The sequence below is a fragment of the Amphiprion ocellaris genome, chromosome 18, assembly GCF_022539595.1.
Source record: "Amphiprion ocellaris isolate individual 3 ecotype Okinawa chromosome 18, ASM2253959v1, whole genome shotgun sequence".
NCBI lineage: Eukaryota > Metazoa > Chordata > Actinopteri > Pomacentridae > Amphiprion > Amphiprion ocellaris.
The window spans coordinates 29,381,655-29,405,988 of NC_072783.1; the positions used below are offsets into that span (position 1 = coordinate 29,381,655).

A 24,334-nucleotide genomic window follows, 5' to 3' on the forward strand; every position below is an offset into this window, starting at 1 on the left:
GGGCGGGGTAGCCCAACAAGCACGCACATGCACAGTCACACAAACGCACACACACACACACACACACACACAAACGGTACAGTAGTGGAGTCGATCTGCGGGGCACAGGCAGCTTTAAAACGGGGGGCCACGCACACAACACTGGCAAAGTTAATGGCTTTCACGATGCTTCAAGTTCACATTCTCAAAAAAAAAACAAAACACATATCACAATACCAGAAGGCTAAGGAGCCAGAGGAGGGGGGAGGGAGGGAGGGGAGGGTGAGAGGGGAGGTGAGGAGGACTGTGGGGGGTCATGCATATTCAGTTGTTATTAGCTAGGGAGAGCTAGGGGTAAAAAAAAAAAAAAAAAAAACAGGAAAAGGGGAGGGGTATTACAAGCAACTCTACCATTTAAATATTGCATTGGGTAGCATAACTATACCAAAAAAAAAAAAAAAGAGCCAGGCACAATAATATATACACACACGCACACACGCACACACGCAGACACACACACACACACACACACACACACACACACACACACACACACACACACACACACACATACACACACACAAACATAACACAAAAAACTAGCTTGACTTTTATCTTGCAAGATGTCACATCTGCCTGACACATGATGGGGCTCTTCTAATATGAGAGATAATTGCAGCTCACTTACCATTGCTCTCTGCTTGCTGCTTTTCCCTTTTTCTCTTCTTCCTTTTCCCCTGTTGGTTAGCCGCCAAAAAAATAGAAAGAAAAAATAGACAGAGACAGGAACCTTAGTTATTATATTGCAGAATGCCCAAAACATGAAACAGAGAATAGGACTCATCTTGGTGTTTACTTATTTATTCATTCATTCTTTCTCTGCCTTTTTTCTGTCTTTGCCCTCCGGTTTGTAACAGCCACTGCAGGCCAGACCACAATTCTCCCTCCTCTCTCTGTTTTTCAATCTTTTTTTTCTGCCCTTGTCTTCTTTTTCTGTAATCTTTTGTTTTATTTTCCTCTGTTCTGCGAAACATCTAGACATCTTGACACACTTCTGGTTTTGGAAGACAGATTTCTCTGGGGCTGCTCATGGAAGACTCCACTGGTCAGCTTGATCCCCAAACTGGACAAAACTGATGAGAATCTGGCATTTATGTGTCAGAACAAAGTGTCCAGGGTGCAAAACATTCACCAAGGGTTGAAATCAAAAGCTTTTGTTGCAAATACAGTCCAGACCATACGTATTTGGACAGTTTCTTTCATAGACTTTGTGATTCTGAACTTTCAATCTGAAATAAAGAACTCCATTCTACATTAACATTTCAGCTTTAATTTGAGCCAATTTAAAACAATATAGAAAGAACTGTGTGCGAGATATGGTGTATTTTAATCCACTGTGTCCAAGAGTTTAAAAATAATTGGCCACTCAGCTCGTAAGTTATTTCAGCTTTAGTGCATGTACTAAAAAGCTACAAAGTTGATTGAGGTTGAGTTGTCTGAGTAAAGAGTGACTATACAAGTGAAGACGTGAATGAAGAGGCTCAAAAACCAAAAATCTGCTAAAATAAACAGATGGGTACATTTATAAAAATAAAAAAGGCCGCTGTGCACAGTAAAAATACCAAACCACTTGCTACAACTCCTGTGGATGACCAAAAATTCATTTGCATGGTTAAGAAAAAGCCCTCTATGACTGCACACCAAGTCAACAATGCTCTCCAGGATGTAGGCGTGAATGATTCCTTGTCAACAATCAAGAGGAGGCTCCATGACAATAACCTCGGAGGATTCGCCACAAGATGCGAAACCTCTGGTGATCCTCAAAAACAGCAAGGCCAGCTTCCAGTTTGTAAACACATGCAAAAAGAAACCAAGTTGTGGAACAAAGTTCTACGGAGCGATGAGGCTAAATCAACCTCTAGCAAAATGACGAACTGAGGAATAAGTAGCACTATGTTCTTTTCAGGTATGTATTCCTGCCTGGAGAGCTGGCACACTGGCATTTATTGATGGTTTCACTGCTGGTGGAAGCAACAGGATGCTATAACAAGAACACACTGTGAGCCGAGATTCTCCCACATGCATTAAAACCACCGTACGACATTTCGCAGCTCAGCAGAAGAGCGAATCTAAACATATAGCTGAAGCAACCGCAGAGCTTTTTACAGTGAAGAGGTGGGATATCCTTGATTGATCTCAATCCAATTGAGTTGCTTTCCTTTTGCTGACCAAAGGCAGAGATTCATCACAACAAACACGAGCTCGAAGTGAAGGCTGAGGTAAAAGCCTGGGAGAGCATTACCGAGAGAAAATACAAAGCTTCTGGAGATGTCTACGGCCTGAAGGTTTCAGGTAGTCAATGACTGCAAAGGAGTTGGCAGAAAATATTAAATATGATGATTTAGTTTGAGTTGATGTGCATGAGTCAATTACTCTTGATCCCCTAAACTTTGGGCATTGTGTGTTAAAAGGGCTGACTGTTCTTTCTATATTGATGTAAGCCTACTCAAATTCAACTTCATCCACCTGTTTAGTTGGAAATTGAATGTGCTGCCGCACAAGGCCTGTACATCCAATAAAGTGTAGATCTATCCAAATACTTATGGTCTGGACTGTATTATTCACAGCACAACAAAAGATTAGACTTAAGTCCTGGCAGTTTGTCCAATCACAGATAGATGAGAGGAATTTCATCTCTCAGGCTACATAAGGAATAGAAACAGAACTCGTCCTGGATATGTGACCTAGTGAGAGGAGGGGAAAGAACAGGCAGTTACGACTTGTAAACTTAAAAACTTACATAGTTGTCTCGTGCTGACCAGCCTGGGTACAGCTGCATGTGGAGCTGTCGTTCTTTCCTGGCCAGCTCGTAGTACTTGGCCTGCTCCTCCCGCGATAGGGCGTGCCACTGTATAGGAAGAAACAAGACACAGAAAGAAGACGTAGAAAGAGTTTGAATATGGACAGGAAATATTAAGGTATAAGCATGCGAATCTGTGAATCAGGCCTAAAATCTGGATTTGAGCTCCAGGATTGAGATCTATGTTCCTTTGGGTCTTCAGTTTGACCATTACAGTGTTGGTGTGTGTCCAATAAGGACTTACCCTCCGCCCCAGGATCTGGTTGATGGCAGCACTTTCCTTCAGTGTGCACTCCGCCACCACCTTGGCCCGCATCTCCTTCATGTAGAGCATGAAGGCGTTCAGAGGCTTCTTTATGTGGACCTGTTTCTTTTTCTCTTCCTCCTTTTTAGCGTCTGACTGTTTCCTGTTATGGGTCAGAGGACAGGAAGGTGAGTAGAACCCAGAACTGGATCTAAGTGCATGTTAAACTTAGTGCGGGGTGCAGAAAAGCAAAGGGTACTCACGAGCTGTTGAGAGAGCTGATGTCACTGTGGGAGGATTCCTGCTTGACGTTGGGTGTGACGATGGCTGGGTGAGGGATGCCCGTGGTGTGCAAACTGTGGTGAGGGGGCACCATGTGTGGGGGGAACCTAGAGGACAGAAGACTGTGTAAATCGTCAGAATGGACACGGGTGAAATGAGAAGATGGAGCACATGTACACACAAGACTCTACAGCTGGGCTGGCTCAATTCCATTCTCATCTTTCTATCACATATCAATGTATATAGCGTTTTATTGTTTTTTTTTATTCAGTTTCTCTCATAGAAATGGAATTGAACTTTAGCCTCGAGAAACAGATACAATAAATGTACATACAAACGCCCACGTGAAAACGTCCGAGGCTGATTTCTGTATTAATCACAGCCAGTTAGAGGAGATTTTACAACTCAAAATGAGGTCAAATATCATACGATTCAATATAAGCAGAGAATATAGCCTGGACAGTTATACAACACAGAGAAAAATACTGCAACAAATCTAAAACATGATTTGGAAAAGGCTATATTGTGTGGCAAGTGATAAAATCTTTTGAATGCCATGTTTGACCAACCCAGAAAACCTATACACTTGAGCCAATGTCACTTAATTACAACCCTGTGGAGATGAATAACATCTTTATCAATTTGCAGTGAGGACTCTATGAACTTTTCTATTTATAGTTGGTGCCTTCCATATCAATGCTGAAACAGATTAAGCATGTGTTTATACCCACAATAACATTTATCATCCAATAAATGAGCAGGTTGTTGCCAAGTAAGATTTTATTGACAATGAGTTTTTATATCTCTCAACTGTAGACGACAAATGCCAATCGCATAACTTCCCTGCATTGTACTACTTGAGGAAACTGCATTTTGGCAGTTAAACTGATATGAAGATGCCAGGTTTTGGAGGGGGTGAAGCTTGAACCATTATCTCTTATCAAGGCATACTGCAAAGTAGATTAAAATGTTCTATCAAAGTCTAGTATCACTTCAGGTATTGGGTCTCTATTTGCTTCCTCCTGTTCTTTTCTGCCCATTCAGCACTGTCAGCAGCACTGACATTTTTATCTTCATCCCTCTACACTCCTATCATCATTTCATCATCTCCAACCGTTCCACATATCGAGGCCAGAAACCCCTTATTTATGAAATCATTTCACAGGCCAGAACAGCCACAAGACACCGCTGTAGCGCATGTGTCAGTGGATGTATGACACTAATTATCTGTGGGGGATTATTTGAACATGTATATCTGCATGTGTATGTTTACAGTGCTACGTCTCGCTTCCACGTGACCACGCACAAATTTAAGAGAGGAGGATGAAGGAGAAGGGGAAAAAAGGAGGAATAATTCCTTTTTTTTTTTTAAAAGTAGCTCATTATCCGGCTGTGTCTGGCTGCATGGCTCCGAGCCAGAATATAATGATGAGGATAAACTCGCCAGGAACAACTAGTTTCTGTTGGAGGCCATCTCAGGGGAGTGCCAGTGCTCCCCCCTCAAACTCTTTCCCTCTTTTTCTCCTTTCCCCTCTTCTCCCTTCATCACTGACACACTGGTGTTTGTGCCATGTCATCCGTTGATGGGGAGCTCGGCAGCAGTGGCTGCATATCGCCCATCATTAAGGCTGCTGCATTTTCTTCACTCGCTCCGTTTCCTCTCCCTGTTCACCCTCCCTCCTTCTCTCTCTGTGCACTTGTTAAAATTTCCTCTGTTCCAAGATCTATTTTTTCTCCTCGTCTTCTTCTTCTTCTCTACTCCTCCCTGTCCCCTCATCACCTCAGCGCTCCTTCGCTTCCTCTCTCCATCCCTCCCCTCCTCCTCCCCGCTGCCACTGCATGGCCCAGGTTATGGTTTAAACATGACGGCCATCCCTTTGAAGCACGGGGGCATCATCATCATCACCACCATCATTGGGTTCATCAGCAGCAAGCAGCGCCTTGGACCAATTTAACCAACACAGAGAGTGGGAGACGCAATGGAGACCCCCACCCATCCACCCCAACCCCGGGGCTCCTACGTCTCAATCTGAAAGGTAAGAATGGCTGCCGGGAAAAGGTGGGTCGGGGGGGGTCACTGCCGCAGCAAGCCCAGTGTCAGCCAGTGCCATTTAATTGCCAGTGCGAGGCAGTAGCCCCCGTGCCTGTTTAATGTATAATGATCCGGCCGGTGCGCTTCTCCCGTTCCCCAGGAAAAGAGAGGGAGCGGGATGATGGGGGGAACATATCAAAGGGCAGGCTTAAGCGTAAGGGGCAAAGGGGCCTTCACATCCACCCACCTGTCACACATACATTCACACACACACACACACACACACACACACACACACACACACATATACACAATATGGGGGACCTGCACTGCCTCCAACCCCATTATCAAAATAATGTCTTTCATTTGCTCCGCTGACTGTCTCTACTCTCCTTGGCTCTTTTTTTCCCCCACCCTTTTCTACAAGAATGTATTTTTTAACAGGACCTAGGTGTAAGGGGCTCATTGCAGGACTACGAGGTACCAGATTCATTCCCTGCATCCTAATTCAGTTCGGGGCTACAGCACAGGGGACTGATATGAAGCAGCGCTCTCCTGCAAAGACCTAACTCCCCGACAAGAGTACAAGGCCAGGATGTCTTTTCTCTCAGATTTCCTCCAGTCAGCCTGCTCGCTACAAATCGTTTGAGCTATCACAACAGTCTGGCCCGTTCTTTGAACAAAACCAACTAGCTGAAGGCTATGTATGAAGGGAGTCTGCTATTTTGCTGACACAATTAGACAAATTGTTACTCGATTGTGTCAGTTATTCCAATTTTTTTTCTCTACTTTGGTTGGAGGGTTTTTTTTTTTTTGGGAAGTGAAGGGGGGGTAGGATGTGCTAAACCCTCCCATTCTCTAGAGAACTCCCAGAGCCCTCCATCTATTCAGTTATACTAATTCAATTAGGGGCCTCATCACAGGGCATTAGCTCTTCCCCATGGCCAGTCCTCCCCACACACCCCAGCCAGTATATTCAATTAGCTGCACTGGAAATAAGATGATCACAATGTAGAGGCTGTCATTAAGGGACCAAATTAGCAGTCACTTAAAGCCCAGGTTGGCTGGGTGCTTTTGCCAGATGCCAATGTCTGGACAGATCCAACATCTGACCCTTTGCACCTGAGACTTACTGGGGATGGGCAGCGAGGGGCGAATCTGACTCTAATCCAGACACCATTCCAAGGAGCTCATGCAAGGAAGGGTATATATTTACAAAAAAACTGAGCTCACAAACTAAGCTTTCACTTATTCTAAGGGCTATACTTTAAAAAAATATATATCATCCCCCTCCTTGCAACTGCTCTCTCCCTGCATCTACATGATCCATCAATGTCACAGAGGTCTAAACAAGCCGCCCTCAGGAGCTGCTTTTCCAATCAGGCTGTAATTAAACTAAAGCTTGGCTTCATCCCTAGACTCTAAACCAGCCCAAAGTCCCCTGCTGAAGGGGCATGTAGAGGGGAGGAGGGAGGAGCAGTGGGAGTGGAGCGAGTGGGAGGCTGTTTGTTTTATTTTGTGTGTGTGTGTGTGTGTGTGTGTGTGTGTGTGTTGCTTTTTTGGCTCATCCAGACCCACTAATCATGGGCTTTTAGGCATCCAAAATTAATTATGTTCGCTTCCCACACAATATAGAGGACATGCATTCCTCAAGGGAACAATGAGTAGTTAAACACCAGCTGACAAATACACACACATGTATACAAGATGGCAACAAATACACATACCCCCCATGGGTGCACTAAATGTCCACAGCAGCACTTGAACTGGACCCTAATGGGGCTGGACCAAAGCGCTAGCCAAGTGTCAGGCCCCGGCTTATATCATCTCGTCCCCCTTCAAAGTGTTCCTGTTTGTTTATCTGTCTGGCTGCTCAAAAACTCACAGCAAGGACATGCCCCAGCTCATTTCAGATCTGCCTGACATGCAGTGGGGGTAAATGTTCTTCAGGGGCCTCATTAGAAAATGATAAATATAATTAATATTTGAGCATGCTTGCTGGAGCCCCACACTAGAGAATTGCCCTTTTGAACACAGAGATAGGGAGTGCAAGCTCTCCTTAAGGGAGAAGTTTCTGCTCACTGTCTGTGCACGTGAGTGTGTGTTGCTTGTGCATTGCCCTCACAGCCAACACAAACACACACAAATGAATGTTATGTAGCGAGTGAGAACGAGTGTATGTGTGTGTGTGTGTGTGTGTGTGTGTTTAGCTCCTAGGGCTTAACTCACCTTGACATGGATGCGTTGACAGTGAGCGCAGTTGGGTAGGGGTGTCTAAAACCCCCTGTTGTGATTGGATAAACAGGTTGACCTTGCCTAGGAAGGGGGAAGAAAAGAAGAAAGACGAAAAGGTAAAGGATCAGGGTTGATGGAAGAGGAGAAGCCAAAGCCCTCTGTCTCTCACTTCTCCCCACAGTGGGCCTCTTTATTCTCATTTGATCAGGACAAAAATCTAGGGGATTGCAGAGTGCAGATCAAAGGCATGAAAACTCTGAACAATTTGAATGCCACAAATCTTGATAGCAATGGCTAATTAAATTTCATAACCCTTCGCTCTGTGTCGACAGAGTGGGGCCCTGTTCCTCCCCAAGCTGGAGCTAGGTGTTTTGTTGTGATAATTAAAGACGAAGCGCGGGTCTCTTTAATGGAGCCATCACACTAATTGAGGTCTACACATCCAAAGACAAACAATAATGAATGTAAATTTATACCAAAATAAAGTGCAGCAAATCAAAGGGCGCCATGGCTGCGCTCAGGGCCTCTCTCGGTATTTAGATCGCGGTGAGAAAACATTAAATTAACAGAGCTTAATTTGTAGCCTTTTGTCATATTAACAAGTGTTGACAAGAGTTACCAGGGGAGAGCCCCTATGTGGAATTGTGTGTAAAATACGGGCAATCACAGTTCATTACTCTAATTGAACCATACACAGACATGCAAAATAGTATTTGCCACAAAATAGCAAGTTGAGGCTGCTGAGGGCCTGAGGAGGCTCCAGTGGGCTGCTGTGGTCCTGGAGCAACAGTGTTGGAAAGTTAGGGGTCAAGTTTCAGTTTCAGCGAGAAGATCGACTCCGCAGGGACGAACAAGAGACAGAGAAAGCTGCTGTGACTGTATATACAAAGCTCAACATCCTGCTGCACTGTATACACATGAAAGGTAATGTTTATTGTTTACTGTTTTTCTCTTTAATGACTTGTCTTGATATGCACCTTCCGCTCATTAATCTTGTGAATATTTCTAGCCTTTTCACACAACTCACAAGAGAATGCAATAGAAAGAATAATAAAAAAAGGGATTCGCTTACTGTGGTACTAACCATCCTAGCGGATGGGGTATCTGGCCGACGGTGCCAGGTGACAGTGGGTAATAGGGAGATATATCTGGAGGATGTGGAGGCCTTGGAATTCCTGTGGAAGAAACAGGACGACAGGAGCAGAGAGGAGGTGGACAGACAAGACGATGACAGAGACAGAAAGAGAGAGAGAGAGAGAGACAAGCAAATCCTTGTCAGTGCTGAATTCATTCTTTGTTGAGTTTTCACATCTGAACGGGGCAGACATCACAGGAGTGCAGATGGGAGGAAGAGGAGGAGGAAGAGGGCTTGTTGCTCGCATGTACACAGTGCTAAATCACACTTCCTGATCAAAGGCCTTTGAGGCGGCGCAGCGGCACAATGTGTTGGAAGAGGCAGAGGGGAGAGAGGTGAGGAGAAAACACCAACACGATTCTTGTCACATTTGTCTGGCGAATCAGGAGATTAATGATATAAAATGACTGAGGTTTAGAAGTTAACAAAACACAGCAACATAATTAAAGCCTTCTCTGTGATCAGAGAGCTGCCAATATGGGAGTCGCAATGGAGTCTGCCTATTTATTTACACTGACATTCTGGCTGTATGGATATAAATTTACTTGACATTATATACACGAATAAACCAACATGTGCGCAAACTCTGCACCATCTTTCAGCTTAAGTCAACACTTCTGCTTAACTCGCATTAACTTCTGTAGCTCTATATTCACTGTAACCGTAACTTCCAGCACAATTAATGACAATCTGAACCACATTTTAGGGTCGCTGGTCCCCAATTGTTCAACTGATCCTCACATTTAGCACAAGAAACAGCAGTGAATCTTGTTTGTTATCCCCCACTGACGAATGGTGACAAAGATGTCCAATTTAAGGACAGCTCTTTGTGAGGGCTTCGCCGAGCAATCACAGCATCCACGGTGTTGCCTTTACTTTCCGTGGCAGCTGACAGGCAAAGAAACTGCATCGACAAGCTGCCCTGAATGAATGCCTTGAAAAGGTCTTGTACACAGCCGGGTGTAAAAATAACTTTCTCTCTCATGACAAACTTGAAACAGGGAACACTAGACATGTGTAAAAGCGCGGCAGGCAGGGACCAGAAACTCAGGGGCTTTCATTGTAGCTGACATGTGGTTCTTCCACACAGCTGGTTTTGCCTGTGCAGCTGTTGTTGCAGGTATTTTGGTCAGTGCCACCGCAGCTAAAGTAAAGCCAGAGGAATCTTTAAAGATTAGAAATTGGCTGCAGCTGATTTAGCTTGTCAATGCCTACAGCGTGATGGGCTGCACTTTGCGTCTATGTGCGGAAACTTAACTTGTCTTCGAATGCCGCTATAACAAAGGCAAGCTCTATTAAAAAGGAACGCCTGAGAAACATTATCCCATCGCCACCCAGCGCTCAAGACCTAATATAGCTCATTAATTAATTAAACACTGTGCCCAATTAAGCAGCGCCATTAAGCACTACATTAAACAGCAGCTGGCACATTATTTCCCCTTTGTAAGGGCCATCATAATAAGGGAACATTATTACCTAAAAACATTGACTGAATCCACCAGAGACCAGTGAAAAGCACGAAATTATTCCCCACACTGGAAATGCATTAACCTGAAATGACGGGCTGAATGACAGTTAACAAAATTAAGTGCTGGGTCAAGATGTTCTTGGAAATTAATGGAATTACCTACAAATGTTTTCTGAATGGTTGTGGGAGACAGATGTGTGGGTAGACGCTGACTGCTAAGTCTGGACACTGACTGCAGAACCAAAAGAAGAAACTGCCCTTCTAACAAACACAGAGGTGGTCATTGTCAACCTGCATAAAACTTGAATAATGTGCTCCACTTTCCCATTTTTCTCATTTGAGGACATCCTTCCAATAACGCAGTCGGTTCACCAGTATGTAGATGTGAAGAGCTCCAACTACAGTGGCTAACTTGTTTTGACTATTGGCAACTGGAGCTGTGGTCATGAGAGTTCATGGCTGTTTGCTGAATTCCCCGTTTTACGAGAACTTTATGAGCCACTGTTGGGGCTCTTGTTCGTGAATGCAAGGCCGCTATTCCACTGAAACCACGTTAATGAGTGTGATAGCTAAATCAATTACAAACAGATGAGAGCAAGTTGTCAACAAGAAGCACTTGGGTTGACCTTGTCCTACTTTAAAACTATCACAGTCTTGTAAACAGTCACATATTTGAAGTCATCAAATAGGTAATTAATGGAGAAAAAGAAGCATCTCGTCTAATTGATTTTCACATTACCTGCATTGTAAATATTGCTTTTCAATGACTGAACTGTTTTCAGAAGAATGTGTTTACAGACTACATCAAATGGTGTCAGAAAAAATGGAAACGCTTTCTAAGAGCTGCATCTACATCTGTGAGACTTAACTTTAACAAGTTTTAAGCTTACTGGGGTTTTAAAACACGCTGCTTTAAAATCAGATGGTGTTTTTAGCTAGAATCACGTAGAGCTCCATTCTGAAGATAAATCTCCACGTCATTTAAACATGGATGCGAAGCAAAAACACTCTGGGTTTTTACCTGTTTTAGGATCCACGTCTGTCTGTAGGTGAGGTGGGGGGTTCCCCGGTGTGAAGTGCTCATTGCTGTAGGTGATCAGAGGCGTGAGAGGGTGCACATGGTGGGGGTGCTGTACCACTGGAACCTTATTAGACTGAGAGAAAGATGAAGGACGCACAGAAAGAAGAGAGAAAAAGGGGAGAAAGAGAAGGAAAAAAAACAGGAGGACAGGGTGTTAATATTTGCGTTAGGGGTTAGAGATTGCAGGCGCCTGCCACAGAATTACAACTTGGTCTCAAAGTTCTGCAAAGAGGAGCTATCAAATTCTGGGTACACGCGAGGCGCCAAACCGCCAAAGCCACAGCGAAAATAGCATGGTTTGTAATTAAAAACACTTGTGTGGTGTCACCCTGGAATCCAGTAACACAATCTAAGAGGCTTGGGGGGTTGCCAATTCACATTTGGGTTTGATGTGTGATGAGGCACTTTTAACCACGGTTGCAGTCAAGTAATCGATCATCTGTAAACCACGAAATCAAGGCAGCGCGTGTAAATCCACAGTCATTAGCCGCACCGCTCGGCTCTCGGCTCGCCTCTCGAAGCCTCCTTCCATCCTCCCCTCTTCCTCGCTCCCCTTTCTCCCCTCATCTATTCCCCCAGGGCCCGGTTCATGGAGGGTATGGGTGTATTGTAATAAAAGGGTTAGGAGAGAAGAGGTGGGGCTGAAAATCCATTTCTGCATTTTTGCCAAATTAGTTTTAGCTATGTAATCTTCTCTTTGTGCTCCTAAGTGGTGCAGGCCCCCTTTTTTTCAATTACCCAAAGATTACAGTGGAGCTTTAGGGGTGTGCTGCCGTGGGCCCCCGTGTTAACCGGAGCTCAGCCCCTCTCATCAGGCCAGACTGGGACAGAGACTAATACACGCAGTCCCCCGACCACAAGATAACCAGATTAGAGCGCTGCTGTAGATTAGGCTGGTGGCAGAGGCTGCTCTCGCCTCTTTACCCACACATCCTTATCCTGCCCTCAGCAGTCAAAGAAGCAGCACTAATCAGGCTTATCATAACATGGATGATATGTTCAGGGGGAGAGGAGTGAGACACCAAGCCGTTTGTGTGTGTGTGTGTGTGTGTGTGTGTTCAGTGTGCTCTCTCATAGGCCACACACCCTCATTAGCGACTTTAACCCATGCAAGAAAGAAAGAAAAAAAAAAGCTCCACTGTGGCACATTTCCAACAGACTTTGAAAAACATTAATGGGACTAGATGTTAGCAGGGGGGCATACATACATAAGATGCTCGGTTGCCCGATGCTCATTGACAATACAAATGCAAAGCTGTGGGCCCAGGGCAAGACAAATGTGAGCGGCGCTTAATGCTGCAAACTAATCATCTGCTCAGGCTGTTTGAGACCGGAGTTAATATCAGGTTCGCGTGAGAGCCTAATACACCAACAGTCCATTCAGAGCCCCATGCTAAACTTTCACTGGGCAGTTAAAGCCGTCTATCTGCATGGTCGGTACAAGCATGGCCATCCAGACCTCTATTCTAGAGTGGCGGTGGTGGGGGAGTTGGGAGTGTGTGTGTGTGTGTTGGGGAGGGGCGGGGGGGCATTCCCTATTGCCGTGGTCCCAATGAAAGATTAATGAACCCCAGCAGAACTCCAGGGAGGCAGAGAGACTCCTGGGACTCATTCACAGCCCTGAGCTGAAAAGGCTAGAGGAGGGGGGGAGGAGGGGAAGGAAGGGAGAGAAGAGGGGTTCGGGGCGGGGGTGTGTATATGTGTTTGTGTGTCAGGGGTTGGGGGGTGAGTAGAGGGGAGGCGGTAGGTGGAATTGGGATTCGTTAAAAAAAAAAAAAAAAAAAAAAGAAACGCCAACCCGACGCACGCATTGTTGCGCAGGAGATGCTGATCTGATCCAGGACGGAGGGATGAAAATGGTGGAGAGAAACAATCAGGATGGAGGTTATGACAGCCAATGAGTTGGCAGCTAGAAGATGCCTCTGTCTCTCCCCCCTTTTCTCCCCCCGTCTCTCACCTCCTAACCTCCTCCTTCACGACTCCCCGCTCCTCCCTCGGGTAATGATGTGAAAGAATGTTGTCAATTCTTCATCTCTCTGCGCTGAAAAAAGCTTTAGTGGCCATTTAAATGAGTTCTTTTGTCCAGGGACCCCGGCCATTGAGGAGACAGTTCAAAATGCCCATCCACTGAGTCCACATTTAGACAGAGGGTGTTAGAGAGGGTGTGTGTGTGTGTGTGTGTGTGTGTGTGTGTGTGTGTGTGTGTGTGTGTGGAACTGAGAGAGAGGCAGCTAGAGGCCAGACGATTTACATCATAGTCACTTGTGGTGTAAGAGTGTGCGCTTTTTTTCTTTACTGAAAAGCCCAGAGTGATGCAAATAGCAATAGGCTGGACTGACAGCTGCCTCCAGTCACTTCAGTCCATTACAGGCAGCAGTTGCATGTAAAGGCAAGAAAGAGAACATAAACTTAAGTTTTGGTAGCAAGTCTGTTGAAACAATTGCATTCACTTAGAGGTCTTAATCCTCAATTCCCATCTTCTGACAAACTCAAGAAACATCCGCAGCACCTGATGCATACATCGTCAGGCAGCTGATGTGGACCGATGCCTTCAATCAGCTCATCCACACTCTCCCCACGTCCTCTGATCACTGCACACACACGGCAGCATCCACTCTGCATCCTTTTGCTGACGTCAAGGCAGCACCCGGTGGTCCCTGGGGAAAAAGGGAGGCCCAGCACCTGCCCTGTAGCCACTGTGGGACAATGCGAGCCCAGGACTCGTCTGGCAGGCTGCTGGGTGCTTCAGCCGCACAGAGCCCACAGAGCACAGAGTAACAAAGGCAGGCAACGTGGGAGGCTTTTACTCTCCCTGTTCCACATAAGCCAGGGGAAAAGAAAGAACACTTCCTGCCCCCTACACCCCCGCTGACTTGCATCCTTCCTACCACCTCTGTCGTTACAACAAACAAATATAGTAGAAATCAAACGCTCTGCTCTCCAGACATGATAACCAGATTTCCAAGCGTCAGAAAGAGATTCAAAAGACCCTGCAGAAAAATTTAAGGGCACCCTCTTGCATGAACATCAATGAACACATTTACTCTTTCCACATCCAGGACACATACTGCCTGCCTGCTGGAGAAGAAGGCCGGTGCTGTGAAATCCACACACCTAAACACAGCAAACACAAACAGAGGCAGGAAGTTGTCGCCTCTGGTTGTGTTATTGATATCGCCTTGGCTCTATTTATTCTATTCAGCTCTTCGAGGCTCATATGCTTGTAAAAAAAGATGCCTATATGCTCCAGTATAGTCATAATGTAGTCATTGTGATTGCCCTCTGTTCACAGTGGTGCTTCTCTAGAATCCCTGTAAATCGACTGGCCATTGATGGATAACAAATGCTGCTAAAACTTCTTTAAAATCCAACTCTGCAAACTCACTCTGCCACCAGAAGTGAAAAATATTTCCTCTACTGACTGGCTGACTGATGCTGTTCTGCCACCGTGTGAAAAAAAAACCCTTTGGAAGTGGACAAATGAATGAGCTGCTTCAAGTCAGACCTCTGGGGAGGGAGAAGTGGGAGGGGGGGAGAAAAAAGCGACAGCAGGACAGAGTAAGACAAAGGGAGGGCAGACAGAGAGGGAGGCTGGACAGGAAAAAGCTGTTGGCCTTGCATTTCCGCCTGGTGGCACCTCGCAGGGCCAATTTGAGCCCTAAATGTGAAGGTGGCGACCTTGCGAGCCCAGTGGGTGGCTGGGCAGGGGGCTGGAGCCTCCGTCTCTCTGCTTTATGTCATGATATGATGAGTTGTCACAACAGCTTGCGGGGCGCTAATGAGCTGTAGTGAGGCCGGGGCAAGGGGAAGGGGAGGCCGGGAGGAGAGGAGAGAGATGTGGTGGATGACAGTGGAGTGATGGATTGGGGTCCTCCAAATTCCAAAGCAAGCAGAAAAAGCTGCCAGAGTGCTGCCTCTCCTCTAACCCCCCCCACCACCCACCCCACCACCAGGACGTGCAAGTGGCCCACATCCAAGTGACACCACGCCGAAAACCCACAACACTGGGGGAGACAGCGTGCACGATTTGATGTGAGCAAAACTGAAAGTACAAACAGCGCGATCGCCAATCTAATGAATCATCCGGTGTCGCTCGATATTGTTGAAATTTGTTTACACACAACTGCTGCTGTCCTCTGGGAGGTGTAGAGTGCCCCCTCCAGGCTAAAGATCTCCATCTCCAAGCGTATCACACCAGCTAAAGGTCCACACACACACACACACACACACACACACACACACACACACACACACACACACACACACACACACACACGCCCTGGTAGCACTCACTCAAATCAATCCTCAGATTCAAGCAGACAATCTAAAGGAATACTCAGAGATTAACAGCAATGGAATATGAAATGCTCCGACAAATTAAAGCCTTATCAGACCTTGCAGCATGCCATGCTGATTAAAACCCTACTACATTACAGAAATTTCTATTTTTTTTAATCATGAGAAGAAGAGGACGAAGAAGCGAGAGGAAGAAATAATGAAAAAAAAAAATTCACAATATTAAAAACCTGGGAATTGTAGGGGGGAGGAAGAGGATTTAAAAAGCAGATATGGAGGTGTTGATCAGTTTTCTCTCGCAGAGAAGATGCGTCTCTGAGGGCAAGAGGCTCCCGAGACCACAGTATATTTAAAAGTTAATCTATTCACTTTGCTGCAGTGACATGCCGACTGCTTGATCAGAGCGCTGAACAAAAATATTATGTGGGCCAGAGCCTTTGCTCCCCTTCCTCCTGCTCTCTTCGCTAGCACTCAAGTCGTTCGTCACCATTTATTTTCGCTTCCCATCTTTGATAGTCGGCACATCAAATAGAATCGCAGAAAGGACATGTTCTGATATGTCACAGATAAATAAAACTGCGCACAAATAGCTTAAATATGAAGTGGTATTTGGTAGAACTGTTGTATTCTGTGAAGACAAATCGCCTCTTAGACACACGTGCGTTAAAGCTTTTTCCCTTTTCAGCGTAAACAGCCTCTTGAACTCCCATACCTGAGTTAAAGGGGGCTTCTCTAAGAGGTGATATTGTATGACAGTGTTAAGAGCCAGACTGAATTCTGCCTTTTGAAATGCAATCAGCCCCTCAGAATTTCAGTTGAAAGCCAAGCAATTAAGAATTTGAATTGGATGGCAACATTAACAAAGGAATATGTTAATCTGTGAGGTTATTGAAATCTTATTTTACATTTCATGGTTAAGACATGAGCTTGATCAAATAATGTTTTGTCAAGTAAATAATATTCCTCTTGAGGGAAATCGTGTCTCTGAAAATGCACCTTTTCTTTTTTTAGATTAGATGTATTGTTAATGTAGCCTTGGAAATGATTTGTGTTTTTTTAACAAATTAAAGTGTGTGACAAAATAGAATCGGATTGTTGTGCAATTTTGCATGCATGGATAATGACAATTAGCACACATGAAGATGCACAAAAGTTTCCGATGTGTCAGACTTTTTTTTTTTTTTAAATCAGATGACCACCACACTGTCCCCCCCCTCCCCTCCACCCTCCCTCCCTCTCAGCCTTCTTCTACTACCAACCTGCACCACCACCACCACAACAACAACAACAACCTGTCAAAAAATAATGCTAAAAGCCTCCCGCGGTAAGAGAAAGCAGAGACAGTGCAGAAAGCAGGGGAGCAGTGCTGCGTTACTCACCCAGCTGCTCAGATTGAGGTGCCAGCAGCCCACCTGCTGGAGGAGAGAGAGCCCGGGGCCTAGGACTCCTGCCTTGGCTCCCGTCTCCTCCGGCCCGGCTGGAGCTCCATCCCGCGGGTACATGACCCCCTCGGTCCCACCCCCGCCCCCGTCTCCTCCTCCTCCTCCTTCTTCTTCCACCTGGCCCCCCCCAGCTCCTGCTTTCCCCCCTGTCTACGCCGGGGAGAAGCCCTCTCGCTTCCCTTAGCCGCTCCTTTCCTCCACTTCTCCTCCTTCTTTGTCTGTTTCTGTCTTGGCTCCTTCCTCCACCGAGTGTGTTGCACCGGGCATGTGTGGTGTGGTGTGGTGTTTAGTTTATCGTCCCCCCCTCTCTTTGCACTTGGTGCCGCAGCCAGCTGACCATTGTTCCCCCAGGTTTTGACATTAGTGTATGTATCTCTTAGCTCAGGGTCTGAGGCCTAGTTTGCCCATAACACACACACACACACACACACACACACACGGTCACCACAATCCTCCTCACCCACCACCCACTACCATCCTTTTTTTTAAGAAAAAAAAATCCCCCAAAATCCTTCACTCTAACCACAGCAGCCCTTGCTCTTAGCAGCCAGCAGTCTCCTCTTCTTTCTCAGTGAAAGTTTTGATGCCGGTGACAAGAAGTACAAGAAGTGAAGCGCCAGAATGTGGACAGAGAGAAGGAAAAAATTACTGTGAGCAGCTTTTCAGCACTGCAGTAGTCTTCCCACTAGCAATACTCCAGAAAAAAAAAAATATACTCACAAACACACACACACACACACACACACACAAAAATCAGTTATTAGCCAAATCCCTGCTGTACGTTGGGTCTGTGTATGTGTTTCTTAAGAGTGTGTGTGTGTGTGTGTGTGTGTGTGTGTGTGTGTGTGTGTGTGTGTGTGTGGGCTCTGCTGTGCCTCCAGGATGCCCAGAGACGAACTGGCAGCTTGAAAAGCTTTGGCTACAAGGTAAAGCGAGCAAAGCGAGAGATGGAGACAAAGAGGAGAGAGCTGGAGAAGGGAGAGAGATAGAAGAGGAAAGGAAAAAAAAAAGGAACAAGACACAACAACATCCACAAAGGGAGGGCAGGCTCAGCAAAGTGTGGCCAACAGTCACTTTATCTGTGTGATGCTGACAGTCCCCTCTTCATACCCGCTTTCCAGGGGGGAGGAAACCAAGGAGAGAAAGTCTTCACTCTGACACGGACGTGGCACCTTTCGTCGCGTTCTCCCTCTTTATTTTTTTTCCTCCACGCTCTCCTCTTTTGCTTTTCTTCCCAAACAATACCTTAGAGTGGAGAACAATTCTTCTCTTAACTCCCCCCCTCACCCTCAACTCCATTCAAGGTTCATGTGAACAAGGCCTCGAGCCCCCCTCCTCGCCGCCTTCTTCTCCCTATTCTCTTTTTCTCTGCAACTATTTCACCCTCAAAAGCCATTATTCTTACTGAATGCTAAAATCAAGCTATGAGCTTCATGATGTCAGGACGATTTGTTTTCTTTTTTTTCCAAACAAGCGCAAAGAGATTGAAAAGATCAGTGCAGACAAGATGCATAAAAAGGGGAATTCCTTCAAGCAGCACTTTTAATTTGTCAAAATTATTATTTTTGTAATATGTGAAAACTAAAAATATTCCTAAAATGTAAAAAAAAAAAACAATTCAACTAAATAAATAACTGAAAAGATTAAAACATTTTTAAATGTTTTGTTTCCAGATTAAACATCTTATCCTATACAAATATTATAAAGATTCTTAATATATAGAAAACACAAATTTGAAAAATGCTACATAATAAAGAGAACTAATTTTTCACAGCAGCTAGTAAATTATAACAAAACATCTGACGGCAGAATAAACTGTCCTAAATGTGACAGCTATTTTAATTCTTCCATTCTATAATTAACTAGACTTGTCATTCTTTAATGATCTTTTATAATCTTTAACTACCTGAACCTGACTAATGACCATGACAAATTAAATATTTATTGAATAAATTATTGCCATTCAAGCACAGTAACATTTAATATATTTTTAATACAGCCCAATGAATGGCAGTGACGAAAAAAATAATGAAGAGAAATCAAGCATGTTAAAGAAATAGTGAAATCTAGGTGGGAAAAATATCTTTAAAAGTGAAGCTAAAAGGAGAAAAACATTCACATTTCTCAGCTGTATTAAGATGTTTTGTTTTTTTTTAAAGTTGGCAACATAAACAATTAAAAACTTTTCTTTTAATACAACAGAGACTTTGTTATTCCTCTTAAGACGCTGTTGCTTTCCTTTTTCCTCCTGTACTCGCTGTCGCTGTTAGGACCCTGCTCTTCTCTTGGCCTGCAGCAGGCAGTCCTGAGGCCCTTAAAGCCAAAACAAAGCCCTGGGAATGTCCTTTACACAACTTGGACAATAGCGCCGGGGCTCCAGCTTGACAAGTAAAAGAGCTCCGACAAGGCGGTGGCTAATTGCCTGCCCTCCCTCCATTCAGCCGCCCTGCCACACTCCTGCCATCTCCTTTTGTCCCACGTGCACTTTCTTAAGTAAACTGCCAGTTCGCCAGCGAGTGATGGACAGCTCCCAATCACCCAGCCACAATGGCATCAACGCCACGACACAAGAGAGCAGAGGGGGGGATAAAAAAAATACTCCACTGTCTAAGATGTTCGCACGAGACCCAAAAGTGTGCGAGAAAAGAAAAAAGCAAAACAGCAAAAAAAAAAGAACAAAAACTTTGACAAAACAAGGAAACGGAACAACCTATGACCTTTACCAAGCCGTTGTTTTCGCTCGTAAATGTGAACAATTAGACAAAACAGCAGGGGAAAAAAATGACTATTAACGCACAACTTCAAAGTCTTGCTTCTCTTCTTCTAGCATTTGATATAATAATAATTACAGCACAATTATGGTATTTCCACAAATTATATTTGATTAAAAAATACAAATACTTAACGATTTTAGACATGAAATGGAAAAGAATATGCAAAATACTAATTAAATAACAACGCTGATTTATAAAGATTAACAGAAGCAGAGGAGGCACAGCAGATGAGACCAACGATCAAATTCCCTTAAATTTAAATCTTAATCCAATATATATTTTAAACTGACTTAATATAAACAATGTCTAATATTAATCTGATTTAGTATAATTGTGTTTTACTACACAATAAGCAACAATCATATTTAGTTTGATGTCTTAGAATAATACACCCCTGTCAGGCTGTCAGGACAAAGCAATCAAACAGTGCCTTTCATTATCCAAATTGTCAATCTGTCACTTAGCAACATAAGTGGTATAAATTGCCAAACGGAGCCCAGAAAAATACCCATGAATAAATTCAATCACAACATAATATTTAAAGTCAAACAAGCGCGAGGAAATAAAACACAGCTGTAATTAAAATCTTGAAAAGTCTTACCATTTAAAAGAGCTGTATTTGGGATGCTGCTCGGTTCCTGGTTAAAACAAGCATGCTGGCACTCATGGTAGTGCACAGACTCCAAGCAGACTCCCACCACCATGTCAGCCACTAATCCACTGGGGGGCAGCACCTCATCTACAGCAGCCCCTCGCTAAAGCCCGATGGGTTAAGCCGATAAGACAGCGGCCGGAGGACCGGGCGAGAGCCAAGGCTACGCTGGAGCGACTTAGGACGGCGGCTCTTCAGGTCCCAGAGCGCAGAGGAGCAGCGAGCGGGCGAGCGGGCGGCCAGGCTGGGCTGGCTGTTCACTCGCAGCCACCTCACGCATCTAAACGCACACTCAGGCTGCGCTGCTCTTCTCCGCGTCCGACCGGGACTCCCTCTTTCACCCTCGCCCATCTTCATATCCCCCCTAATAAGCTCTTTTGTGTCCATCTCTCTTTCTTTGATAAGTTGAAAGAACAACAAAAAGAGGGAGAGAAAGAAAAGGCTTTCATTCAGCGGCTTGGCAGACATAAAGGTAGTGGAGTGCCGTCTATAGGAGTTGCCCTAACTTGGCTAAACTCAAGCAGCGGGGTGTCTCTCGTCATGTCATTAATCCCCAAAACTAGCCACGCTCCATTCACCGCTAGTCACACTAAATTAAATGCAAAATCAAAAACACAAACGCTGGGCAGAAGAAGTGTCAGAAAAAGAAGAAGAGGAAAAAAAAACGCTAGAGAAAGCATTCCGATCCAGGGCAAAGGGTGTGTGGTGTTGCAGCCACGTTGCCCCCAAGTCCTGCCCGTCGGTCGCCCCAATTTTTGATGTAGGAAGCAGCGGAAAAAACAGCCACACAAAAGACAAAAAAAGCCAAACATTTATCACCAAAAAGAGCCTGTCACTGCGGTGCAAGCTTTTGCACCTCCAACTCTCCTGCCTGAACTCTCTTAAGACAATTGAAGGGGGAAAAGGAGCCCCAACTCCAAAGTACAAACCTGCCAGACAACAAGGCAACAACAGCAGTTAAAACAATACCAAAAATACAAATAAATGGATACAAGCCGTGGATGGTTTTCAGGAGAGCTGGCAATAGAAAATTCAAGCCGGCCAACTGGTGGCTTGAAGAGAGGAAGCCCACTCTTAAAGCCGTGATCCGACCATCCACTATACCACCGCTGTGAGCCTTTTAACCACAGCAGAAAAAAATTACTATTGATCTTCAAATGGCGATAATTGAAAAGATCAAAAAGATTAAACAAAAAAAATCGAGAATGTGCTGACTTACCATGTTATGCTCCTTTTTTGTTGTAAGTTTTTGTTTAAATAAAAAAAAATATTTGCTCAAAGATGCAGCATTGGAGGTGTCAAATTTTTGTAGCCGTCTCTTGATCGTATTACTTCCACAGTCCTGGTTTCCAATGCGTCTGAACTTTTTCCCTTTCTCTTTTATTTTGTTTGTGGTACCTAGCCTTTTTTTCCCCTGCTTAAGACTTTAAAAGCCTTCAGCTCAGTAAAGCAGCACAAATTATCTTGCCACCTTGCTCAGCTCTGATGCTTTGGCCGCTAACTTTGGAAGGCCCTTTACTACTGCATCAAAATTAGCATTGTCAAAGCAGTTAATGAATATTAATATTGTATTTGTCATTGGAGCTGGCCCATTGCTGAACTCCAAGTCATCCATCAGGGACAAGATTAAGCACACAATTATTTCTGACTGACAGGGACCAAATCTGGAAGATTTTTTTTTTCCTCCAACAATTTAAAGAAAAAGACACAACATCATCTTAAGGTACCTCCCATGAGACGAGACAAGATTAATACACTTTTAATGAAGCAAGATTTCATGGTGCATGAACAGCAGGAACCTCAAGAAAAAAAAGGAAAGGAATATAGAAATATTTTGACTCAATTTTAACCATTTTCTAAGGATCGCATTTATAAATTACAACTGATTTTGATGACAGGAGACAAAATTTTAACTCAAAGAGCATCCTCTTTTTTTCTTCTTTTGATGAACTACAACAGATTTATTCTCCTTGATTTTTTTTAATAAGATCTGGATTTGATTTTTCACCTTTGTTGGAGCACAGAGATAAGAAAAAAAATGAAGATGTACAAGCGCTGCGCCGAGAACGTCGCTGGCACTAAATTTAACATGAAACATTCATTAAAATCCTGGACCTCCAGCGCTCTGGGCAGAGCCCGGCGGAGCACCGACCGCTGAGGACCACACAGGCAGCCTGCATCAGCACCACCCGCTGCAGCGTTTCAGCACCATCCAGGAGCTTTCAGCCCTCAGAAACAGCAGAAACACCGCCGCTCTGTCACACACGGCTCACACCTTTATCAAATACACCACAATGCACAATTTTAAATATTTCCCTCATAAAAAAACCCCACTCCAATTCCTCTGTTTAAAATTATTTCTGGGGTGATTCAATAATTCTAAAGCATTATATTTATATAGAGACAAAAATCACTCCTACCTGCACCTGACTTGAAAAATTAACCGGATGACATTTCATCTTCTTCACCCAAAATATCACAGTATTTTTCACACTATTTTAAAAAATCAAACATCTTTCACATTTCTCACGGATTGTAAATTCTCAGCATCAGCTTTTGCAAGTCCTTTTTTCCTCCACAATTATCAGATTACTTTTCTCCACTCGCTGATTTCGGAGAGAGGAACGGCCAAACAGAACATCTTATTTGGGTCCAATTAAAACTTATTTTTCTGCTTGCACCCTCTCAGAAGAATACGCTATAAAATAAAAGGGGGAAAGCGCTGATGGGGTCGCACAAAAAAAATGGCAGATGTGGGGCACTAATGCCAGCAGCCCAGTGAATCGGTGTGAGTGTTGGGGTCAAGCTGCGGGCTCACCTTGGAGCGCCGGGCCCCTGCCGACCACCCTGCCGGCTCCCTAATACCATTAGCAACCCTTAGATGAACATACTAAATTGGCCTTTTGTTCTCCAGGTGCCGATCCAGGCCCCACCAACTCTCTGGTATCACGGCACCAAATACAGATGGTCCTGCCTTTTTCTGAAATGAATAGCGCGCCTAAGAAAGTGCTCCTTTTTCCCGATTCTTCCCCGTCTCCAAAAGCCGTCGGCATCACAATTTCTTTTTTCCAGCATTCCGTTTCACTTTTAAAACTTCAAATTTCACTCCCTAATATTTTTCCTAATTTATATATGTCACAATGTTAATTAAATATGTATTAAAATGCACAATTTACTATTAAAAATTAGAACTTATATTTACAAGATCTCACAATGAAAGCAGTAAAGAATTAGAAATGTAGTAAAATTGGGAAGACAAACTAGATTTTTAAAAATTTATTTCAAATTTTTTGTGTGTTTTAATAATTATTTTGATGAAATAATTTGTTGCCAAAACTATCAGAGAATCTAAATATCTAATACACAGTCATTCCCATTAATAAATAATGCCTTTGTGATACAAACACAAAAGATACCGGCACAAAATACAGATATTAAAATTCAAAAGACTGCGAAGGAACGCCGTAAATTAAATTCTAATTAAACAAATGATCTTTTAATTGTTGTGACAAAAGCACAGACACTGATTAAGCGTTCACACAAGGCCGTCTATGAAAACAGGCACCAAACGCCGCGACTTAATTCAAGTTGAGAGCCTAAAACAGGTCCAATCTAGGTGAGGAGGAGAGAAGGGAAGAGAGAGACGAGAGCGAGCTGAGCAGGCAGCTCTGTGGCCCAGCGTGATCACATCAGCGCTAGTATCAAATTAACTCTCTGACTTTGAAATTTATTGATCTGCTATTAAGACACTAGTGAACTTGATGAAGTGAGTGCTGTAGGTGACTCTGGGACTTCAAAGTCTTGCACCAGCCACATAAAACAAGCCACTTTGATCCCCGCTCCGCTCCTCGGAT

General features: G+C 44.3%; 1 protein-coding gene across 36 annotated transcripts in view; it reads right to left on the reverse strand.

Annotated features, from left to right (window-relative positions):
* The window catches only part of tcf7l2 (transcription factor 7 like 2), a 91,503-nt gene that overhangs the window by 6,992 nt on the left and 60,177 nt on the right, over positions 1–24,334 (reverse strand). For 16 of the 36 annotated variants that reach the window (XM_055004378.1, XM_055004373.1, XM_055004374.1 and 13 more), the window contains 7 exons: positions 11,257–11,389; positions 8,705–8,807; positions 7,627–7,713; positions 3,347–3,487; positions 3,084–3,246; positions 2,779–2,887; positions 668–730 (listed from right to left, as the gene is read on the reverse strand). In XM_055004378.1, coding sequence (XP_054860353.1) covers positions 668–730; positions 2,779–2,887; positions 3,084–3,246; positions 3,347–3,487; positions 7,627–7,713; positions 8,705–8,807; positions 11,257–11,389 — 799 coding nt within the window. Of the gene's footprint in view, positions 1–667; positions 731–2,778; positions 2,888–3,083; positions 3,247–3,346; positions 3,488–7,626; positions 7,714–8,704; positions 8,808–11,256; positions 11,390–16,991; positions 17,130–24,334 lie in introns of those variants that run through there. The other 20 variants (XM_023286124.3, XM_055004383.1, XM_055004380.1 and 17 more) reach the window with 4 other exon arrangements.